The sequence below is a fragment of the Gambusia affinis genome, linkage group LG15 (genome assembly GCF_019740435.1).
Source record: "Gambusia affinis linkage group LG15, SWU_Gaff_1.0, whole genome shotgun sequence".
Classification (NCBI taxonomy): Eukaryota; Metazoa; Chordata; class Actinopteri; order Cyprinodontiformes; family Poeciliidae; genus Gambusia; species Gambusia affinis.
The window spans coordinates 26,878,162-26,895,855 of NC_057882.1; the positions used below are offsets into that span (position 1 = coordinate 26,878,162).

At 42.2% G+C, this 17,694-nt stretch overlaps 1 protein-coding gene across 2 annotated transcripts in view; it reads left to right on the forward strand.

Moving 5' to 3' along the window:
• Positions 1–15,785, forward strand: part of ppm1e (protein phosphatase, Mg2+/Mn2+ dependent, 1E) — a 43,498-nt gene extending 27,713 nt beyond the window's left edge. For both annotated transcript variants that reach the window (XM_044140528.1, XM_044140529.1), the window contains 6 exons: positions 6,020–6,141; positions 7,414–7,613; positions 10,311–10,499; positions 11,244–11,387; positions 12,912–13,005; positions 14,777–15,785. In XM_044140528.1, the coding sequence (XP_043996463.1) occupies positions 6,020–6,141; positions 7,414–7,613; positions 10,311–10,499; positions 11,244–11,387; positions 12,912–13,005; positions 14,777–15,642 (1,615 nt within the window). In that variant the 3' untranslated portion in view covers positions 15,643–15,785. The remainder of the gene's footprint in view (positions 1–6,019; positions 6,142–7,413; positions 7,614–10,310; positions 10,500–11,243; positions 11,388–12,911; positions 13,006–14,776) is intronic.
• Positions 15,786–17,694: the final 1,909 nt, after the last annotated feature.

Genomic DNA, 17,694 nt, shown 5'->3' on the forward strand with positions numbered 1-17,694 from the left:
TGCGAAGCCGCCATTGGAGCGCCGCGTCGTCTCCTTGGCGGCCGGCGGCCAATCGGAGCAGTCGGCTCGATCTCCACACCCCTGTGGTGAAACAAGGGAACATGCAGCGTTTCTATGAATGGAAACATGGAGGAGTAATAAAAGTGGCTCCACCGTCTGCAGAGTTTATATTTTGGTAAGACATCAGAATATTTTAGCAGTTTAAATGGAAATAATCTCATCATGTTCCATAGTTTTTTTTAATCCAGGGACTTTGGGTTTTAGCTCCAAGTTGTCAGAATAAAATTTAACCCATAAAATCCCATTAATTATAATTACAGATTATGAATATTTTACAGAGCCAGCTACAGTTAATGACACTTCAACAGATCCTGAGAATTATCAGTTGTACATTTAATAATCAATTTTGCGGATAAAAGTGTTTCATATTTCTTATTTATGCCGTTTAGTTTTTCTGTCTAATAATGAAAGACTTGAAATCAAATCAACAAAACGATTCACCCGCAAATTCAACCAGAAAACATTTACATTTAAATTCTTGAAGTCAATAAATTTATCAAAATAAATTGTATGATGTATTTTCATCAACCTGTGGTTCCGATCAATCCGGTTTAGTTTGGATGAAACTGAACTGGTTCTGGATAAAGTGACTGAGAATATTTGATCTTGTTGTCATGAATAATCCTCAACCTAAAAAAATCTAAAAATAAAATAAAAACATGACGGCGAAGCTTTTCCTCTGAACTGTGATGTTTGTCTCAGAATCAGAACACGGTATTTCGGAGCGGACGTTTCTTCAAGCACAACTTTTCTCTGGAGATCGCCATGGTAACCGCATTACGGGGGCACATGCTCCGCTGCCAGCCCTTGACCCAGTTTGAGAATAAATTCAAGGACCTGACAGTACCAGAACTTCAACATCCGTCACTGCAGCTTGGCTCCAACTCTCCATCTAAATATAATAAATATTCATATTCTTATTAACATGCTTTATGTTCATAAAAACTCCTTAGATGAGTCAGAAAAGCAGCGCAGCGTTTTTCTGAGACTGCAGACAGTGATGGTGGTCTGCATCCAGAACCAGAACCAAACATGGAGAAGCAGCTTTCAGTGTCTATGCACCACACATCTGGAACAAACTTCGAGAAAACTGCAGGGCAGCCGAAACCCTGAGGTCCTTTAGACGCAGAATGAACCGTTAGCTTGGAGCAGATTAGACTTGTAATGAATGAAATATTGATCAATCCCTTTAAAATTGGATAGATAAAGGGGCGGGGCTAATTGGGCGGAGCTGCCGCCTTGACAGAAAACCTTCTCTCTCCTGTCGCCGCCCTGTTGGCGATGATGAATTTTACAAATAATTATGGCAAATCAGACATTAAGAACATGAAACTCACTGAATGTTATTCATATAATTACGTTACTGGAGTCTTATGTTAGTTTTGCTATAGTTATTTTGACTAAATATGAAACAGTTCTTTAAGGGTTATGTGATGTCACAATATTTCTTTCACCTGTAAAGTCGTCTACAGTAGAAGGAGAGATCGGGTCGGTCGGCATGTTTTTTTGTCTGTCGGCCATATTGGATTTAACAAAAAATATTTCTTGTATTTGCAGCTGGTGGCCAGTAGCTGATGGTGTATTTTATGATGCATTAGTGTCCACTTCATTGGTCTGTTTGCATTTATGTCATAAAAATACACAAGAAGCACAAGAAAATGGCTTTTACGTAGCTGTCCACTGTAGGGACCATTAGGCATGAAAAGGTTAATTATTTCTGTCTGTTGATCTTCAGGTTATTTGTAGTTGCTGCAATTTCCATGGAAATAAGAACATTTTCTGTAAACTTTTCCAAACGCTGCAATGTGTTGACAGAAGGAGAGGAGCAGGAACTTTGATTAGCCGCTACTTTCATATTGAGCATCTCTTGGTCTAAGTTTCAGTAGCTGATTGTTTGACTTTAAGCTTTTAAATAGGAGTTGTCTTAAAATTGAGTCACTGTTGGCTTAACTTTGTGCTGCTGTTAGCTTAACTGCGTTGTGCTGCTAGCATAGCTTGTCTATAAACATTTAATTTCACTCTGAGCAAATGTTAGCTTCACTCACTAGTTTATATCTTGACTTCAAATAGCTGTTAGCTTGAGTCTGAGTCATACATGAACATTTCTATCACATGCTTCAAAATACAATCGGTCTGATGGTGATCAGCTTCAGGTATGTTGTAAATACTCTTGAATACTCCACTCAAGCCCATGCTAATAATAAATATTTATTTATGCTAACGATTACGTCTGACCTTCCCGTCTTATTTAAAAGCATCTGCGTATTTTAACGATTCCAGCGTTATGGATGAAATGAGCTCATTCGGTCGTCTGTGTTGGCAGAAACATGCAGACTTGAGTTCCTTACAGATGTTGAGGCTTAGCGCTGTGAGAGTTTTCATTAATTAAACTCGTGATGCATGAACCACTGAAGGCCTTTCACAATGGATGCAGCAGAATTACAAAGTGTTGTGCTCAGAAAAAGCATGTTCATTTATTATTTGGAAATTAAATGGAATGCAGCCTTTGAGGATTCTACTGGCCTGGGTTTCAATAAATATGAACCAGAATGAACTAAAGAGGAAGTGCTGATTAAAGACGTGATCTTATGTTTCCTGTTGAGGGCAATGTGGCTAATTTCCATTCGGAGGCCGTTAATCTACCAACATTTGCCTTCAGAGTGAGTCTGTTGCCAGAAATGTTGCTCTTTGCTTTGAAACATCTGGTTCCTCTCCATGCCTGTCCAGTCTTTGTGACAGAAACGTTTCCAAGCAACTGATTTTGTCGTGGCAGTCTGCCCAGGGTGTTCCCCGCCCCTCGCCCAAGAGTCTAGCCCCGCAGACCTGCAAAGACGAGCCGATTCAGGCAATTATTGGACGGAGGGATTCATTTGACTTTATTGTAAATGAAATATGTAGATTTTCTTCAGGCAGCTGACCACCACAATGCAGCAATAGGTGGAGGAAGGGCAGCTCTGTGTAAAAAAGATTCCAGGAAAATTTTCTCTAGCATCTTGTCAAGAGGACTATAGACCAAAACATGTCAGAAAATATTTGAGGTTTTGATAATGTTGTGTTTGTTAACTTGAACCAGATGATATTAAAATAGTTTCATGTTTTTGTCTATTTAATTTTGTTTTGTTTTGTTGGAGTGTAAATATTAACGTTCAAAATAAATCGATGGCATCCAGCAACAAGCGAGTTGCCAATAATTGTTTATGAGCTGAACCGAGCAGCTCAAGGAAACGGAAGTTTGCAGTTTCATTGTTGCTATAGCAATAAGGCAATACTAACTTTGTTTCACAGTTTTAACCATTTTTATCAAATAAAATTTTATTAGTAGCACATTTCAGCATCAAGGCATTTCAAAGAGCTTTACATCAAATCAAACACAGAAACACAATGCAACATAGAATCAACAACTAAAAAACTAACCCTGACATTAAGTCAAGATCCATCAATAAATTTATAACTGATTACGTTTCTAATAAAACTCTAAACAAGTTGGGTTTTTAGTTGAGATTTAAAGGAAGTCAGTGTTTCAGCTGTTTTACAGTTTTCTGGAAGTTTGTTCCAGATTTGTGGTGCATAGATGCTGAATGCTGCTTCTCCTCGTTTGGTTCTGGTTCTGGGGATGCAGAGCAGAACCAGAACCAGAACCTGAGAGTTCTGGAAGGTTGATACAACAGCAGCAGATCTTTAATGTATTGTGGTGCTAAACCATTCAGTGATTTATAAACTAACAACAGTATTTTAAAGTCTATTCTTTGATCTACAGGGAGCCAGTGGAGGGACTTTAAAACTGGTGTTATGTGTTCTATCTTCCTGGTTTTAGTCAGAACTCCAGCAGCAGCATTCTGGATCAGCTGTAGCTGTTTGATTGATTTGTTGGACAGACCTGTGAAGACGCCGTTACAATAATCAATACGACTGAAGATAAACGCATGGATGAGTTTCTCTAGATCTGGCTGAGACATTAGTCCTTTAATCCTGGAAATGTTCTTCAGGTGATAGAAGGCCGACTTTGTAACTGTCTTTATGTGGCTCTGAATGTTCAGGTCAGAGTCCATCACTACTCCCAGGTTTCAGGCTGATCGCTGGTTTTTAGTTGTAATAACTGAAGCTGTGCACTGACTCTAGATCTATAGCTCTAGATCTATAACTCTAAATCTATAGCTCTAGATCTATAGCTCTAGATCCTCTTTATGTCCAAAAATAATAACTTCAGTTTTGTCTCATCCACACATTTATCTGTTCTAAGCATCTGTTCAGTGATTGGATGGGGTCAAAGGTCACCTGGTGACATCATAATGTAGAGCTGTGTGTCATTTGCATAGTTATGGTAGCTGATATTATTTCCTGTTATAACCTGAGCCAGTGGGAGCATATAAATATTGAATAAGAGGGATACTAGGATTGAACCTTGGGGTACCCCACATGTGACCTTTGACCTCTTTGATGAGAAGTTTCCAATTGAAACAAAGAAATCCCTGTTCTTTATGTAAGATTCAAACCAGTTAATCTCTGGACCGGAGAGTCCGACCCAACTCTCCAGTCCATTCAGTAAAATGTCCTGGTCGACACTGAGGTCCAACAGAACCAGAACCAGAACTGTGGTTCTCCCACAGTCCGTATTTATATGGATGTCATTGAACACTTTGACTAGGCCAGTCTCTGTGCTGTGGTAACCATGGAAACCAGACTGGAAGGAGTCAAAGCAGTTGGTTTAGTTAGGAAGCTGTTTAACTGTTTAAACAGCTTTTTCAATAACTTTACTGATGAATCAGAGGTCAGAGGTCGGCCTGTAATTCTGCAGTAGTGAGTTGTCTAGATTGTTCTTTTTTATCAGTGGTTTGATTACTGCTGTTTTCAAAGCCTGATGAGAAACGATGAGTTACTATTTGGATCAGATCAGTAGCAACAACAGGCAGAACTTTCTTAAAGAAATGTTCTAGAGTTATAGATCTAGAACATCCAGACAGCAGGAACTGGAGCTGAGTTGACTTCTAATTTCCTCTAGACCAGTGTTTCCCAATTCCAGTCCTCAATACCAGAACAGCTGATTCAAATGATTGCATGACATCTTCTGCAGCCACCAAATACTGCAGGAGCCTGTTAATCACCCAAAGATTCAATCCAGGTGTGGCAGAAGGGAAACACCTAAAACATGCAGGCAGGGGGGCCTGAGGACTGGAATTGGGAAACACTGCTCTAGGGTTTTATAACTAAGTAGTTGAAATTGGGTCATTTTTCCTGTATTTGTTTTGTTTTGGTTCAGTGTTGGTTCTGACTTTATAGTGGATGTGCAGATTAATCCTCTGATATTTTTAATTTTCTCTGAAAAGAAACTGGAAAACTGGTTGCAGGCGGCAATAGACTGAAATTCAGGTGGTAACGTGATAGGAGGGTTTGTGAGCCTGTCAACTGTTGCTAATAAAACTGGAGCATTGTTAATGTTTTTGTTTATGACATCTGCAAAGAAAGCCTGTCTTGCATGTTTGAGTGTTAAATGATAGTAACGTAGATTTTCTTTATAGATGTCATAATGAATGTGAAGTTTACACCATTTCGTTGTCTTGCAGATCGAACTGTTTGTGCATTTCTCCGTGGAGATTTCTTCTTACCAGACACAACCTTCATTTTAATTGGGGCAATGGAATCAATGAAATCTGAAACTTTAGACTCAAAATCTTTTACCAACTTATCTACGTCTTATAAGTTTAAGGACTTCAGATCTGATGCGGTTTATCTGCCTGGTTTTAGTCAGAACGGCAGCAGCAGCAGGAGAATGTCGATTTGTCCAATTATTGATCAATCATTGACTAAATTAGTTGATGATTATTTCAATAATCAATTAATGTGATTAATGGTTTAAGCCAAGATTGAAGGTAAATGGATTCCACATTCTGATGTGATCAATACCGCACCAATAAACTCCATTGATTGATTGATTGATTGATTGCAACCTGTCTCTCCACAGTAACTGCCCCTGCTCGCTGGCGGCCGCCCTGGCCCGCGCCACCGCAGACAGCCTGCTCCAGTCTGATCTGTCCATCCAGAACCTCAACAAGGCCGTAGAAGACGGTGCCGACCCGTTGCCACGTGAGTCGCCGGGGAATCGCTTTCTCAAACAAATTAGGTCTCCCTCTCAGTTCGTCCCTCACACTCAGCCACAAACCTCCAGGGCTGCGTCCCACTTCTCCTCTCTGGGTGCAATAGGACGGATTTGACCACTAGAGGGCGATAAGAAGCTCAGTCACAGCCAGACAGCCCTCGATTGTGGTTTAGATCAGCGAATATTTTACTCACATTAATGTATTAATCTGTTTTGTTTCTCTTACGTAATATTTAAAATTCAACACCTGTAATCCGTAATCTTCAAAATGAAAATGCAAACTATTATGTAACGTTGTTCTCTCTGTAGTTGCAAACACTTAAAAAAATAAATGTTGATTCTTTCTAACCAGAAACTTCAGTTTCATTCGAATTTAATGCCAAAAACCAACAGAACATAAATAATAAAAAATGAATATGTTGATATTAAGTACAAATCTGCAACTCATGACTTTTTTATTTGTCTGCAGCTTCCTATATGCTGATTAATCAAAATCAAATTTTATTGATTAATCAGATTTTTGGGTTTGAAGATTTAATGTGTGAAAAATGTGAATTTTTTTTTCATAGTTCAGAGTCACATCTGGTTTATGACTTCTATTTATTTATAGAATATTTAATTATATATACAATATTTATTTGTTATAATTTAGGTGTTTATGTCGGTTCAAGCAGTTCCAACACAATCATTTATTTCTGTGATGAAAAGGAGCAGAGCCATAGGCCAAAAAGTTTTAAAATGATCCAAAAACAGGTCAAAAGTGATTTTGCTGCAAAGCCTGGAGGCTTCAGACTAGTAAATTATTGTGCACAGTCTCAATTTTTGCAAAATTAATTATCTAAATTATAGATGTGCATTTGATTGTTTACCAATAATCAAAATGCAATTATTGGCTCCTCTGGTACAAACGCCTCAAACTAAACAGCCTCTATGGAGAGCCAAAGATGCCAAAAAGCAACAACTGTTGATGTTTTCTTTCCCTCCTCCTGCTATTCAAATACAGGAGACTCATTTGGAAACTCGTCCTGCTTCGTTTATCACAGCTCCACTCAGACTTTTCCAATCTTAAATACACAAAATGAAACTACTAAAAACAGAATTAAGACTTAGTAAAATAACTGAACGGCTTTCACACTCTTTGTTTAAAGAGTTTTAAAGAAAAGTTTTAAATTTCTTCATGGGAATAAAATCTTAAGCGTTTTTTAATTTTGCAAGTGAGGAGAAAAATCTTTTCCTGATTGGTTGTGTGTTGGTTGCAGAGATGGAGTCGGTGAAGATGGCGCGGTTGGTGTTTAACAGACTGTTTGAGATTTGCTGCCTGTGGCAGAAGGAGCTGCCGTTCCGCCGCCGCCCGCAGCCGTACTACGAAACGTCCATCCACGCCATCAAGAACATGAGGCGCAAGATGGAGGACAAGCACGTCATCATCCCCGACTTCAATACACTCTTCAACATTCAGGTAAAATTTATTTATGCAAGTCCATTTCCTTAATGATTTTCAGAGGATATTTATTTATCAAATGTTATAAGCTGCTAAAACGTTACTTGTTGGTTTTGTCTGGATTCAGATGTGCTGCACTAAAACTAGAGAAACATAGTTAGTAAAACATAAATAGCAATAAAATTCACAAACTGATCAGAGCAAAAACAAAATGAAAATCCAAAACATTTCTCTGAACAAATTTGTTTTTCCAAATCTGACACTTTTACAGAAATTAGCCAATACATTTTTAATACTCAATCATTCATGCAGGCAGTTTAATACATCTTGATTTTTCCTGCCAACAGATTTGTTTGTTTTTCACTTGGATTTTAAAAGGAAAAATTAAATAACTGATCTTGTTGAATTCTTTTTTCATCATTTACATATCAACATTTACATATCAACAAACATGCAGATATTTGTTTTCCATTCATTCATCCATTTACTTCTGTTTATCCGGGTCGGGTCGCGGGGTCAGCAGCTTCAGAATGGAGGCCCAGTCTTCCCTCCCCAAGTCTCTTCCAGGAATCCTCCAGGAATCCCAAGGCGTTCCCAGGCCAGCAGAGAGACATCGTCCCTCCAGCGTGTCCTGGGTTTCCCCTCCTCCTGGTGGGACATGAACTCCTCACCAGGGAGGCGTCCAGGAGGCATCCTGACCAGATGCTCCTCAACTGGCCCCTCTCGATGTGAAGGAGCAGCAGCTCTACTCTGAGTCCCTCCTGGATGACCCATTTGGGCCGCTTGTATCCGCGATCTTGTTTTTCGGTCATGACCCAAAGCTCATGACCATAGATGAGGGTGGGAACGTAGATCGACCGGTAAATCGAGAGCTTTGCTTTTTGGCACAGCTCTCTCTTCACCACAACGGACCGGTACAGCGCCCGCTTGACTGCAGACGCTGCACCAATCCGCCTGTCGATCTCCCGCTCCCTTCTTCCCCCATTGGTGAACAAGATCCTGAGATACTTGAACTCCTCCACTTGGGGCAGGACACCCCCCCTGACCCGGAGAAGGCACTCTACCCTTTTCCGGCTCAAGACCATGGCCTCGGATTTGGAGGCACTGATCGCCATCCCAGCCGCTTCACACTCGGCTGCGAACCGCTCCAGCGAGAGCTGCAGATCACGACCTGATGAAGCCAAAAGGACCACATCATCCGCAAAAAGCAGAGATTTGATCCTAAGGCCACCAAAACGGATCCCCTCAACACCTTGGCTGGTCCAGAGATTCTGTCCATAAAAGTAATGAACAGAATCGATGACAAAGGGCAGCCCTGGCAGAGTCCAACTCTCACCGGAAACGAGCCCGACTTACTGCTGGCAATGTGGACCAGACTCTGACACCGGTCCTACAGGGACCTGACAGCCCGTATCAAGGAGCCCGGTACCCCATACTCCCGGAGAACCCCCCACAGGGTTCCCCGAGGGACACGGTCGAACGCCTTCTCCAAGTCCACAAAACACATGTAGACTGGTTGGGCGAACTCCCAGAACCTTCCAGGACCTGCTGAGGGTGTAGAGCTGGTCCAGTGTTCCAGAACCAGAACCAGAACCACACTGCTCTTCCTGAATCTGAGGTTCAACAATCCGACGGACCCTCCTCTCCAGAACCCCCGAATAGACCTTGCCAGGGAGGCTTAAGAGTGTGACCCCCCTGTAATTGGAGCACACCCTCTGGTCCCCCTTTTTGAACAGGGGGACCACCACCCCAGTCTGCCAATCCAGGGGAACTGCTCCCGATGTCCATGCGATATTGCAGAGTCGCGTTAACCAACACAACCCTACAACATCCAGAGCCTTAAGGAACTCCGGGCAGATCTCATCCCCCCCCAGGGCCCTGCCACCGAGGAGCTTTTTGACCACCGAGGAGCTTTTTGACCACCTCGGCGACCTCGACCCCAGAGATTGGAGAGCCCAACCCAGAGTCTCCAGGCTCAGCTTCCAAAATAGAAGGCATGTTGGTGGGATTGAGGAGGTCTTCAAAGTATTCTGCCCACCGGCCCACAACATCCCGAGTTGAGGTCAGCAGCACATCATCCCCGTTCACCGGGGTAAACCCCAACGTACAGGCGCCGAGATAGGGAGCAACAGGAATGCCCACTCCTGCCCGACGCCTCTCATCCTGGGCAACACCAGAGTGGAAGTATGTCCAGCCCCTCTCAAGGAGACTGGTTCCAGAACCAGAGCCATGCGTCCAGGTGAGACCGACTATTTCTAGCCAGAACCTCTCAGCCTCACACACTAGCTCCGGCTCCTTCCCCACCAGGGAGGTGACATTTCACGTCCCAAGAGCTTCTGCAACCAAGGATCGAACCGCCAGGGCCCCCTCCCTCGGCCGCCACCCATCACACAATGCACCCGACCCCAGGTGCATATTTGTTTTCATGATGGGAAAAAGACAAAGCCACGATATGAAGTCAGGTGTTGATCCGAGCGGCACGTTAGCAAAGCCAGTCGCTCCGTGTAGCATTTCTACAGAGCTGCAGCTCTATAGAAATGCTACACCTTAACCACCAGGTGTCTGTAGAGGCTATTTTAGGATCAGTGTCTATAGGTGCCGCGGTATTAAAGCTGCAGGTCAGCATGGCGTCTGCCTCTGCTGCTACTTTTCCCACAGTGAAAAACTTATTGAATGAATGTCAGAGCTGAAGCTTTTCTCTGTTTTGTCTCCCAGGATCAAGAGGAACAGGCGTTCTTTGCTGTGTTTGACGGACACGGCGGCGTGGACGCTGCTATTTATGCTGCCAACCACCTTCATGTCAACCTGTTCCACCAGGAATCCTTCAGCCAGGATCCCAGCGACGCTCTGTGCCGCGCCTTCAAGCTGACGGACGAGCGCTTTGTGAAGAAAGCCTCACGAGAGGTGCCCCCACCCTAACCTTTAACCCCGACCCGTCCTCCCTCAGAACTCCGTCGGCTTTTACTCACAACAATGTTTTTATTTTTTATAGTGTTGTCTCATCTGCAGCTAACGGTTATTTTAGTAATCGATTATTCTGACGATTAATGGATAAAAAATTCGGCAGATTTTTCATTCCAATGTTTTGCTTCAATATTAGAAATACGTTAAAAGATGCAAAAAAAACAATTTTTTTTACTGAGAAAATGAACATTTTATTGCCTTAAAATGTAACGACAGCTTTTGATCATTTATAGCAAACGATGAACCTGAATCTTAAAATCCTCCAAACATGAGAAAAGTTCAACATGCTGCATTTATAATCTGGGGATTATTTTCTTTAATAATTTTATAGCAATGGGAGATTAATAGATTTATTTTCTTTTACAGAGTTTGAACTTGGTGAAGCTAAAACTGACCCTAGAGTTCTGGATAAGGGATATTTACAAATAAAGTTTTTCATCTTAAATACAAAATGCATAGATTGTTTCTACAGTTTTGGTTTAATAACTGCTGAGTTTTTTTCTTTGGATTCCAGTTTATTAATCGATAGTAAATTAGTTGACCATCGATTTATCATGATTAATTTGATGAATCGTTTCAGCCCTGGTTTTGAATGTGTCGTGTTTTACTGCTTAAATTTATTCATTAGAGATGATTAAGTCATAATTTGGTTGCAAACCCAGTTCTCCTGTGTGTCTGCGGCAGCACCTGCGCTGTGGAACCACCGGGGTGGTGACGTTCCTGCGAGGCCGGACGCTGCATGTCGCCTGGCTGGGAGACTCCCAGGTGATCCTGGTGCGGAGAGGGCAGGTGGTGGAGCTGATGAAGCCACACAAACCAGACAGAGAGGTGACACACGTCTCTTCCTTCACAGAACAAGCAAATCGGTTTTCTGTTAACTTAGCAAAGAGCTGCTGCTAAAGGAAAATGTCCAGTGGTTGTCAGGGGAAAGTCAGTCATGAACGGTAGAATAATGTCTGGGAACGCAGATAAGTTGGAACCTTAGATGCAAAATTTATTTCTTCCATGTTTTTGTTTCTCCATTTTAGGTTTTAAAAAAACACTGATGTTTTTTGGCAAAAAGTTTGTTTTGGTGTCTGGAAAATGAAACAGATCAAAAACTTTCCATTGTTAAGTCATATTCCGTTACCTAGCAACCACAGCTGGTTTCCAGCCCCGTTACCTAGCAACCTAGTTTAAGCCTGATTTCCAGCGGTTGGTCAGCTGGTTTTCCCACTGTACAATGGCTGCTGGAAAAGAGTTTAGTTGTTGACTTACTGCATACTGGATTGGTTGTGCAGGACGCTCCACTGATGCTTTTCAAAGATGTACTGTTGTATAATTTGTAAACGTTGAGTTCGGGGCGTGGCCAGCAGCAGCTTGTCTGAATTTAAAGGGACAGAGACCCTAAAACAGCTCAGACTAAAACCTGATTATCTAAAAGTAATTTAGTCTAAAAATATAATGAACGGGTTTTGAATAGACCATAGACAGATCTTGACCTGTTCAAAGAAGCATAATTGTTCATCTTTTTCTCTGTTTTTATATTCCAGTTTTTTTATTTGGGATCTGGTTGAAGTTTCTGAACCCTAAATAATAGAATAACATTCAGCGACTGGCTGGTTCAGTTTGCATTATACTGCCTTATTTTTAACAGGATATTGGCAGCAGAGCTTTCCTCTAATTCTGTTCTTAGTGCTCAGTATCAGCTGTTGAGTTACGGTCACAATAAATCTGGATGATCGGCCAAAACAAACATGAATCTGATCCTATCCAACAATCATGTTTTCCTCCATAAAGGTCTGAAAAGCAGCTGCTGCTCCTTTTGCTGTGCTGGGAGAAACAGTCTGTAAACAGTCAGCTCACTGTTTATAGACCATGAAAAAGCCACCAGGTTCTATAGAAAATAACACACAGAAGTGTTACACTGTGGCCAACACTACCCAAGTCTGTTAGCTGAACAAATTCTTATATATATTTTATGGAAATAAATAATGTTTAGAAATATATTCTCAGCTAACGCCTACAAAATTACCTGTCAAAACAAACACAACTTTGAAGTAACATGGCTTCCAGGTTTTCTCTTAAAGTTTAAGTTATTTGCAAAACTCTCCAGATATCTAGAATAAAAAATAATTCTTTTTCAGCCCCATTATTCTTTATTTTCAGACATCTATCATCTAGGTTTTCTTGGCATCTTTCCATTTTAAAAATTACACTTTGTATTTTCAGTACAGAAACAGAAGCGCTGTCTGACCCCAACCCAAAAAATGTCAATGTTTTGAGTGGACCGTTCCTTTAAGTGCTTAACGAGGCAGATGAAGAAATCTCAGATTGCCGTTCTGCAGATGATGAGCATCTCTTTGTTTGCAGGACGAGAAGCAGAGGATCGAGGCTTTGGGAGGATGTGTGATTTGGTTTGGCACATGGAGGGTCAACGGGAGTCTGTCTGTTTCCAGAGCAATAGGTACAGTGAAGTTCCTGCAGTGCATTGTGGGAAGGCAATACTCTTCACCTCAAATGTCAAAGTACAATACTTGTGTATAAAGGGGCTCTAGAGCCCACAATAGACCCCCTGGTGGGGTAAACAAAAAACAAAAAAAACAAAAAAACATGTCAAAGTACAAATAAGAAAACTGCCAGGAAGGAATAGCAGACTTTGCTGCCATCAGTCTAACCCTAAAGATTGAAAGATTTTCATTTAAACTGAAATTAGGCCTGTCACCATAACTAATTTTGCTGAGCAATTAATTTTCTCAAAAATTATTGCGATAAACGATAATATTGTTTGAAGACCATTTTAAACTGATTTAATGGAAATGACATAATGCAAGTGACATCTTGCCAAAAATAGATAAACTTTATTTTCAAAAGAACATTTAACACTGGGACTGGTGAACAACCCAACCAAAACCAAAATGGATGCTCAGTCTCCATTAACAAAAAATACAGTTGAATAAAAACTAAACAACATAAAACCAAAGTGTTAATAAAAACTGTATTCAACCAAAAGAGTGCAGATTATGAAGTCTGTATTCTATATTGACCTTCAGTAATCATTAGATTCAGATATCTGATACCCTGATCCAATAGTTCACTCTTCCCTCAAGCCCTCTAGTGTCTGGTGTGTTCCGACTGATCGGGTCCAGTCGGTAGAACGTCGCGGCCGCTCCGATCTTAATCAGGCATGTTCAACCTATTGGATTGTCTTAGTCAGTTTATCACTGCAGCGTTTGGGGTTTTCCCCAACTGGGAGCTTAGCGCAGCCTGTTGAATGTGACAGGTAGCCAGTCAGAAAACACGGATTCCCCTCCGCGTTTTCTGAGGGGAAACATGGAGGGAATCCCAAACAGCTGAGCAACCCAAAGTCCATCGGACATCAGAGATGATATGTGGAAACAGCATTAATGTTATTCAACATTTTGTGAGAGAAATATTGACAGAAATGACCAGGAGAGCAATTGGAGCGGATTGCTTATCCAACGCCTTTTCTTTTTGTTGCATCTTTTATTGCTTAAAGTAAGCTATAAACTATCGCTATTGCATCCATGTTAGTTCACTCTAAATTCACGTGTCATGTAGTTTTGACAGGATTTTCTGTCTGAAATCTGAATGTCGGTGAGGGAAATCAGTTCTTGTGGTGGGTTGGATGGACACACTCTGCACGGTTGAACCCGATCGAACTCGATACACCTATGATTTTTATCTGCTAGTCTCTCAGGTTTTGAAAATGAGGCGACAATCAGCCGACAATTTTAAGATCGTGTAGAGAGAACTGGGCAATAACGAAATGCCCAGTTCTCTCAGTGGAGAGGGTTGGGGTTAGTCATCAATAGACAGAGAAAAAGGCAGGAAGAAATGATAAAGTCGATAAATTAAAATGACAATATCATGTTGAATGATATGAATGACCAAAAAATCAAATCGGATTTCAGTTGAAAATCTGTTGTGTGATTGGAGCCTGTTGCAAAAGCAGGTTTCATTTCAGTTCTGGCTCTAAACTCAGTAAACAAAAGAAATCATTTTGCCCTTTCAAAATAGAGTTCATGGAACCTTTTCAAAATAAAAGCCTATTTTAATGGTTTAATTATTACAAATGGAGGCTCCAGGTTTCAGTGCAACTCAACAGAAAACCTGATTATTTGACCTAACATGCGTTAAGTGTCAGGCAATCAAAAAAGTCTTGTAGGCAATAATATAATATAATATAATATAATATAACCTGATTGTTTTGACAGGTGACTCAGAGCACAAGCCGTACATCTGTGGGGACGCCGACCACGGCATCTTCCCATTGGACGGTTCAGAGGATTACCTGATCCTGGCCTGCGACGGGTTCTGGGACACGGTGAGTCCCGACGAGGCGGTGCGCGTCGTCAGCGACCATCTGCAGGAAAACTCCGGCGACACCACCATGGTGGCCCACAAGCTGGTGGCCTCCGCCCGAGACGCAGGCTCCAGCGACAACATAACTGTCATAGTGGTGTTCCTGCGCGACCCCCGCTCCCCGCCGCCCGCCAGCGCGGAGGACGAAGAGGAGGGCGGGGCGGAGGAGCCGGTGGTGGAGGAGGAGGTCACTGAGGTGGAGGAGGAGGAGCAGGAAGAAGAGGAGGAAGAAGATGAAGCCATGAGAGTAGAGCGAGACGGAGGCGAGGGAGGCAGCGCCGCAGACGTGGGAGGAAAAAGCCGCGGCGGCTGGCCGCTGCAGCAGTGCTCGGCTCCAGCGGACCTCGCCTACGAAGACCGGACGGACTCATTCACTGACAGAACCAGCCTCAGCTTGCTGGGGCCGTCGCTGGAGAGCCACATCAGCCCCAACAGCTACCGGGGAGTGCGCCCTCTGAGACGCAGGCCGCGCTTCCCGTTCCAGCAGCCCGGAGCCGGCGGGTTCACGGACCCACTGTGGCCCCAAACGGCCGCGCTTTTAGGCCACGCCTCCAGGCGAAGCCGCAGCCGGGGTCACGTCAGCCGCCGATGGGGTCGGCGGTGGCCGAGCAGATCCAAAGAGCTGCTGGGTCTGATACCGTCAGGCCACACGCAGAGTTACGCCCCCTGGAGGCCTGGAGTGGCAGTGCCTCACCTGCCCTATGACACCACCATCTGAAGGGAGGCGACGCCCTCTGCAGACTCCTAGTGGCGTTTCTGAGTGACATTGTCTCTCAAGAGCAAACACTGATTGGTCAGATCCCACTGCAGAAATTTGTCCAAAAATGATCATCATTATTAAAAAGTTGAGCAACAAAATGAGAAGCTGAGGGTTCAACTTCTTTTCAGAAAAAGCTACAATTTTACTATTTTTCTTAGTCTCACATCATTTCAGGAACTAAAATGGATTTTGTTTCCAAGTATCAACATCCCTTTCTACTTATAAACGCCTGAAAAATGGCTACTGTTTGCTACTAAAACAGATGCTCTTATTTTGAAATGTTAGCAGACTTCCTCTGTTAAGAGAAGGCGCTATGTAGACGCAAGTAATGGCGCTAATGCTAACACAAAATGTCCGCCATTATCCCATCAAAGTGCTTAAACTGTAACTAATCCCAAAGTCTTTTCTGGGTTACAACAGCAAGTCTGTGTGACTATGAAAATAAAGGACATTTTTATGCCAAAGACGTCAGCTAGCGACATTTAAAAAAGAAAATGTAGTGACAGATGTTAATTTGGTCCAATGAGGTGTGGCTCTTGAGAAACTCGTTGCTTTGGAAACGCTGCTTCACCTCTGTCTGAAGGTTCAGCCAAACCAATCCGTTTCTGTGGTTCTTCACTTCTCCCCTTTGCCTTCAACCACATAATTCTTTGGTAGTAAGTAGTTGTGGCTCCTGCAGTCGTTATGTGATAACCAGTGGATGTTAGGGGACCGGTACTCTGTCCAAAGTCCAAACATTTCTCACTGTAAGCTGAACACAGACCTGCTGTCGCTTTAGACCCAAACATCCTCTCTGTGACCATTGACCAGCCGGTATGAAGCCAGAGCTCCAAATGCTGGACAGTCAGCAGATGTATTCACAGGTTGAATGTGACATAAATGTTTTAAAAAAGCCACTAGTTCTACCTGCATGTGGAGCAGAGCGGTTACTGCAGACAACACAAATAAAGTCGGAGTGGTTTCACTTCAGGAAAAAGAAACAGAAATTTCAAGTAAATTGTGAAATCAGTTTCCTGGACTCTAACGCCTGTTGTTAGTTTAGTTAGAGCTTAGTTCTGTTTTGGGCTGTGAAAGCCTCAAGTGATTAGAAATATTAACTTCCATTCATTTATTTTGGTGCCTCTGTAGAGAGAAGTTATTTATTTTGAAAGATGGAAAAGAGATTTGAGCTTCTCTCTCACAGCAGCTGATTTTAACTCATTTTGTTTGGCATTCAGTAATGTAATAATTTAGTGTATTTCACCACACTCATACGTTTTTAAAGACTTGCATATTGTAACCATGGGGACAACTTTTTCATTGTTGACACTCACAAAAACAGAACATATCCAGGAAGTATTCGCATCTCTACGCGTTGCAGGGAGAAACCTTCCTCATTTTAGAAAGATTAAAGAAAACCAAAAACCCTGACCACCGTTAGCTGTCATTAGCCACAGTTAGCTGTCATTAGCCACATTAGCTGTCATTAGCCACAGTTAGCTGTCATTAGCCACATTAGCTGTCATTAGCCACAGTTAGCTGTCATTAGACACCGTTAGCTACCGTTAGCTCCTCCATCTTCCTCAGCAGTGCAGCCAGTCTGAGTCATTAGCCCCTCCACTCTTTCAATATTGCAAATAAATCAATAAATCAATGGTCACCAGTTGCCATGGCAACGCTAGCCACTCCAGCTGCTGACCCATCCGGGGAGGAAGCGCTGTGCTTTTATACAGGAAGTGATGAAGTTGTACTAATCTGCTGCAACTAAAAGAAAAATTCAACGTCACCGTTTGAGCCAAATAAATCCAGACTACAATGAAAAGTCAAAATAATCAATTTGGAAGTTTAAAAAAAAAAACAAAGTCGACGTTGGCCAGTTTCACTTTCTGCTCTCATTAAGCCAGATGCACTTTAGCTCAACTTTGAGTACAAAAGTGTATGAATACTTTTGCACCTGTAATGTTTAATTTGTACAACGGAATACTAGAAAATAAAACTATAAAATTAGTAGAATAATGTCAGAGTATTACA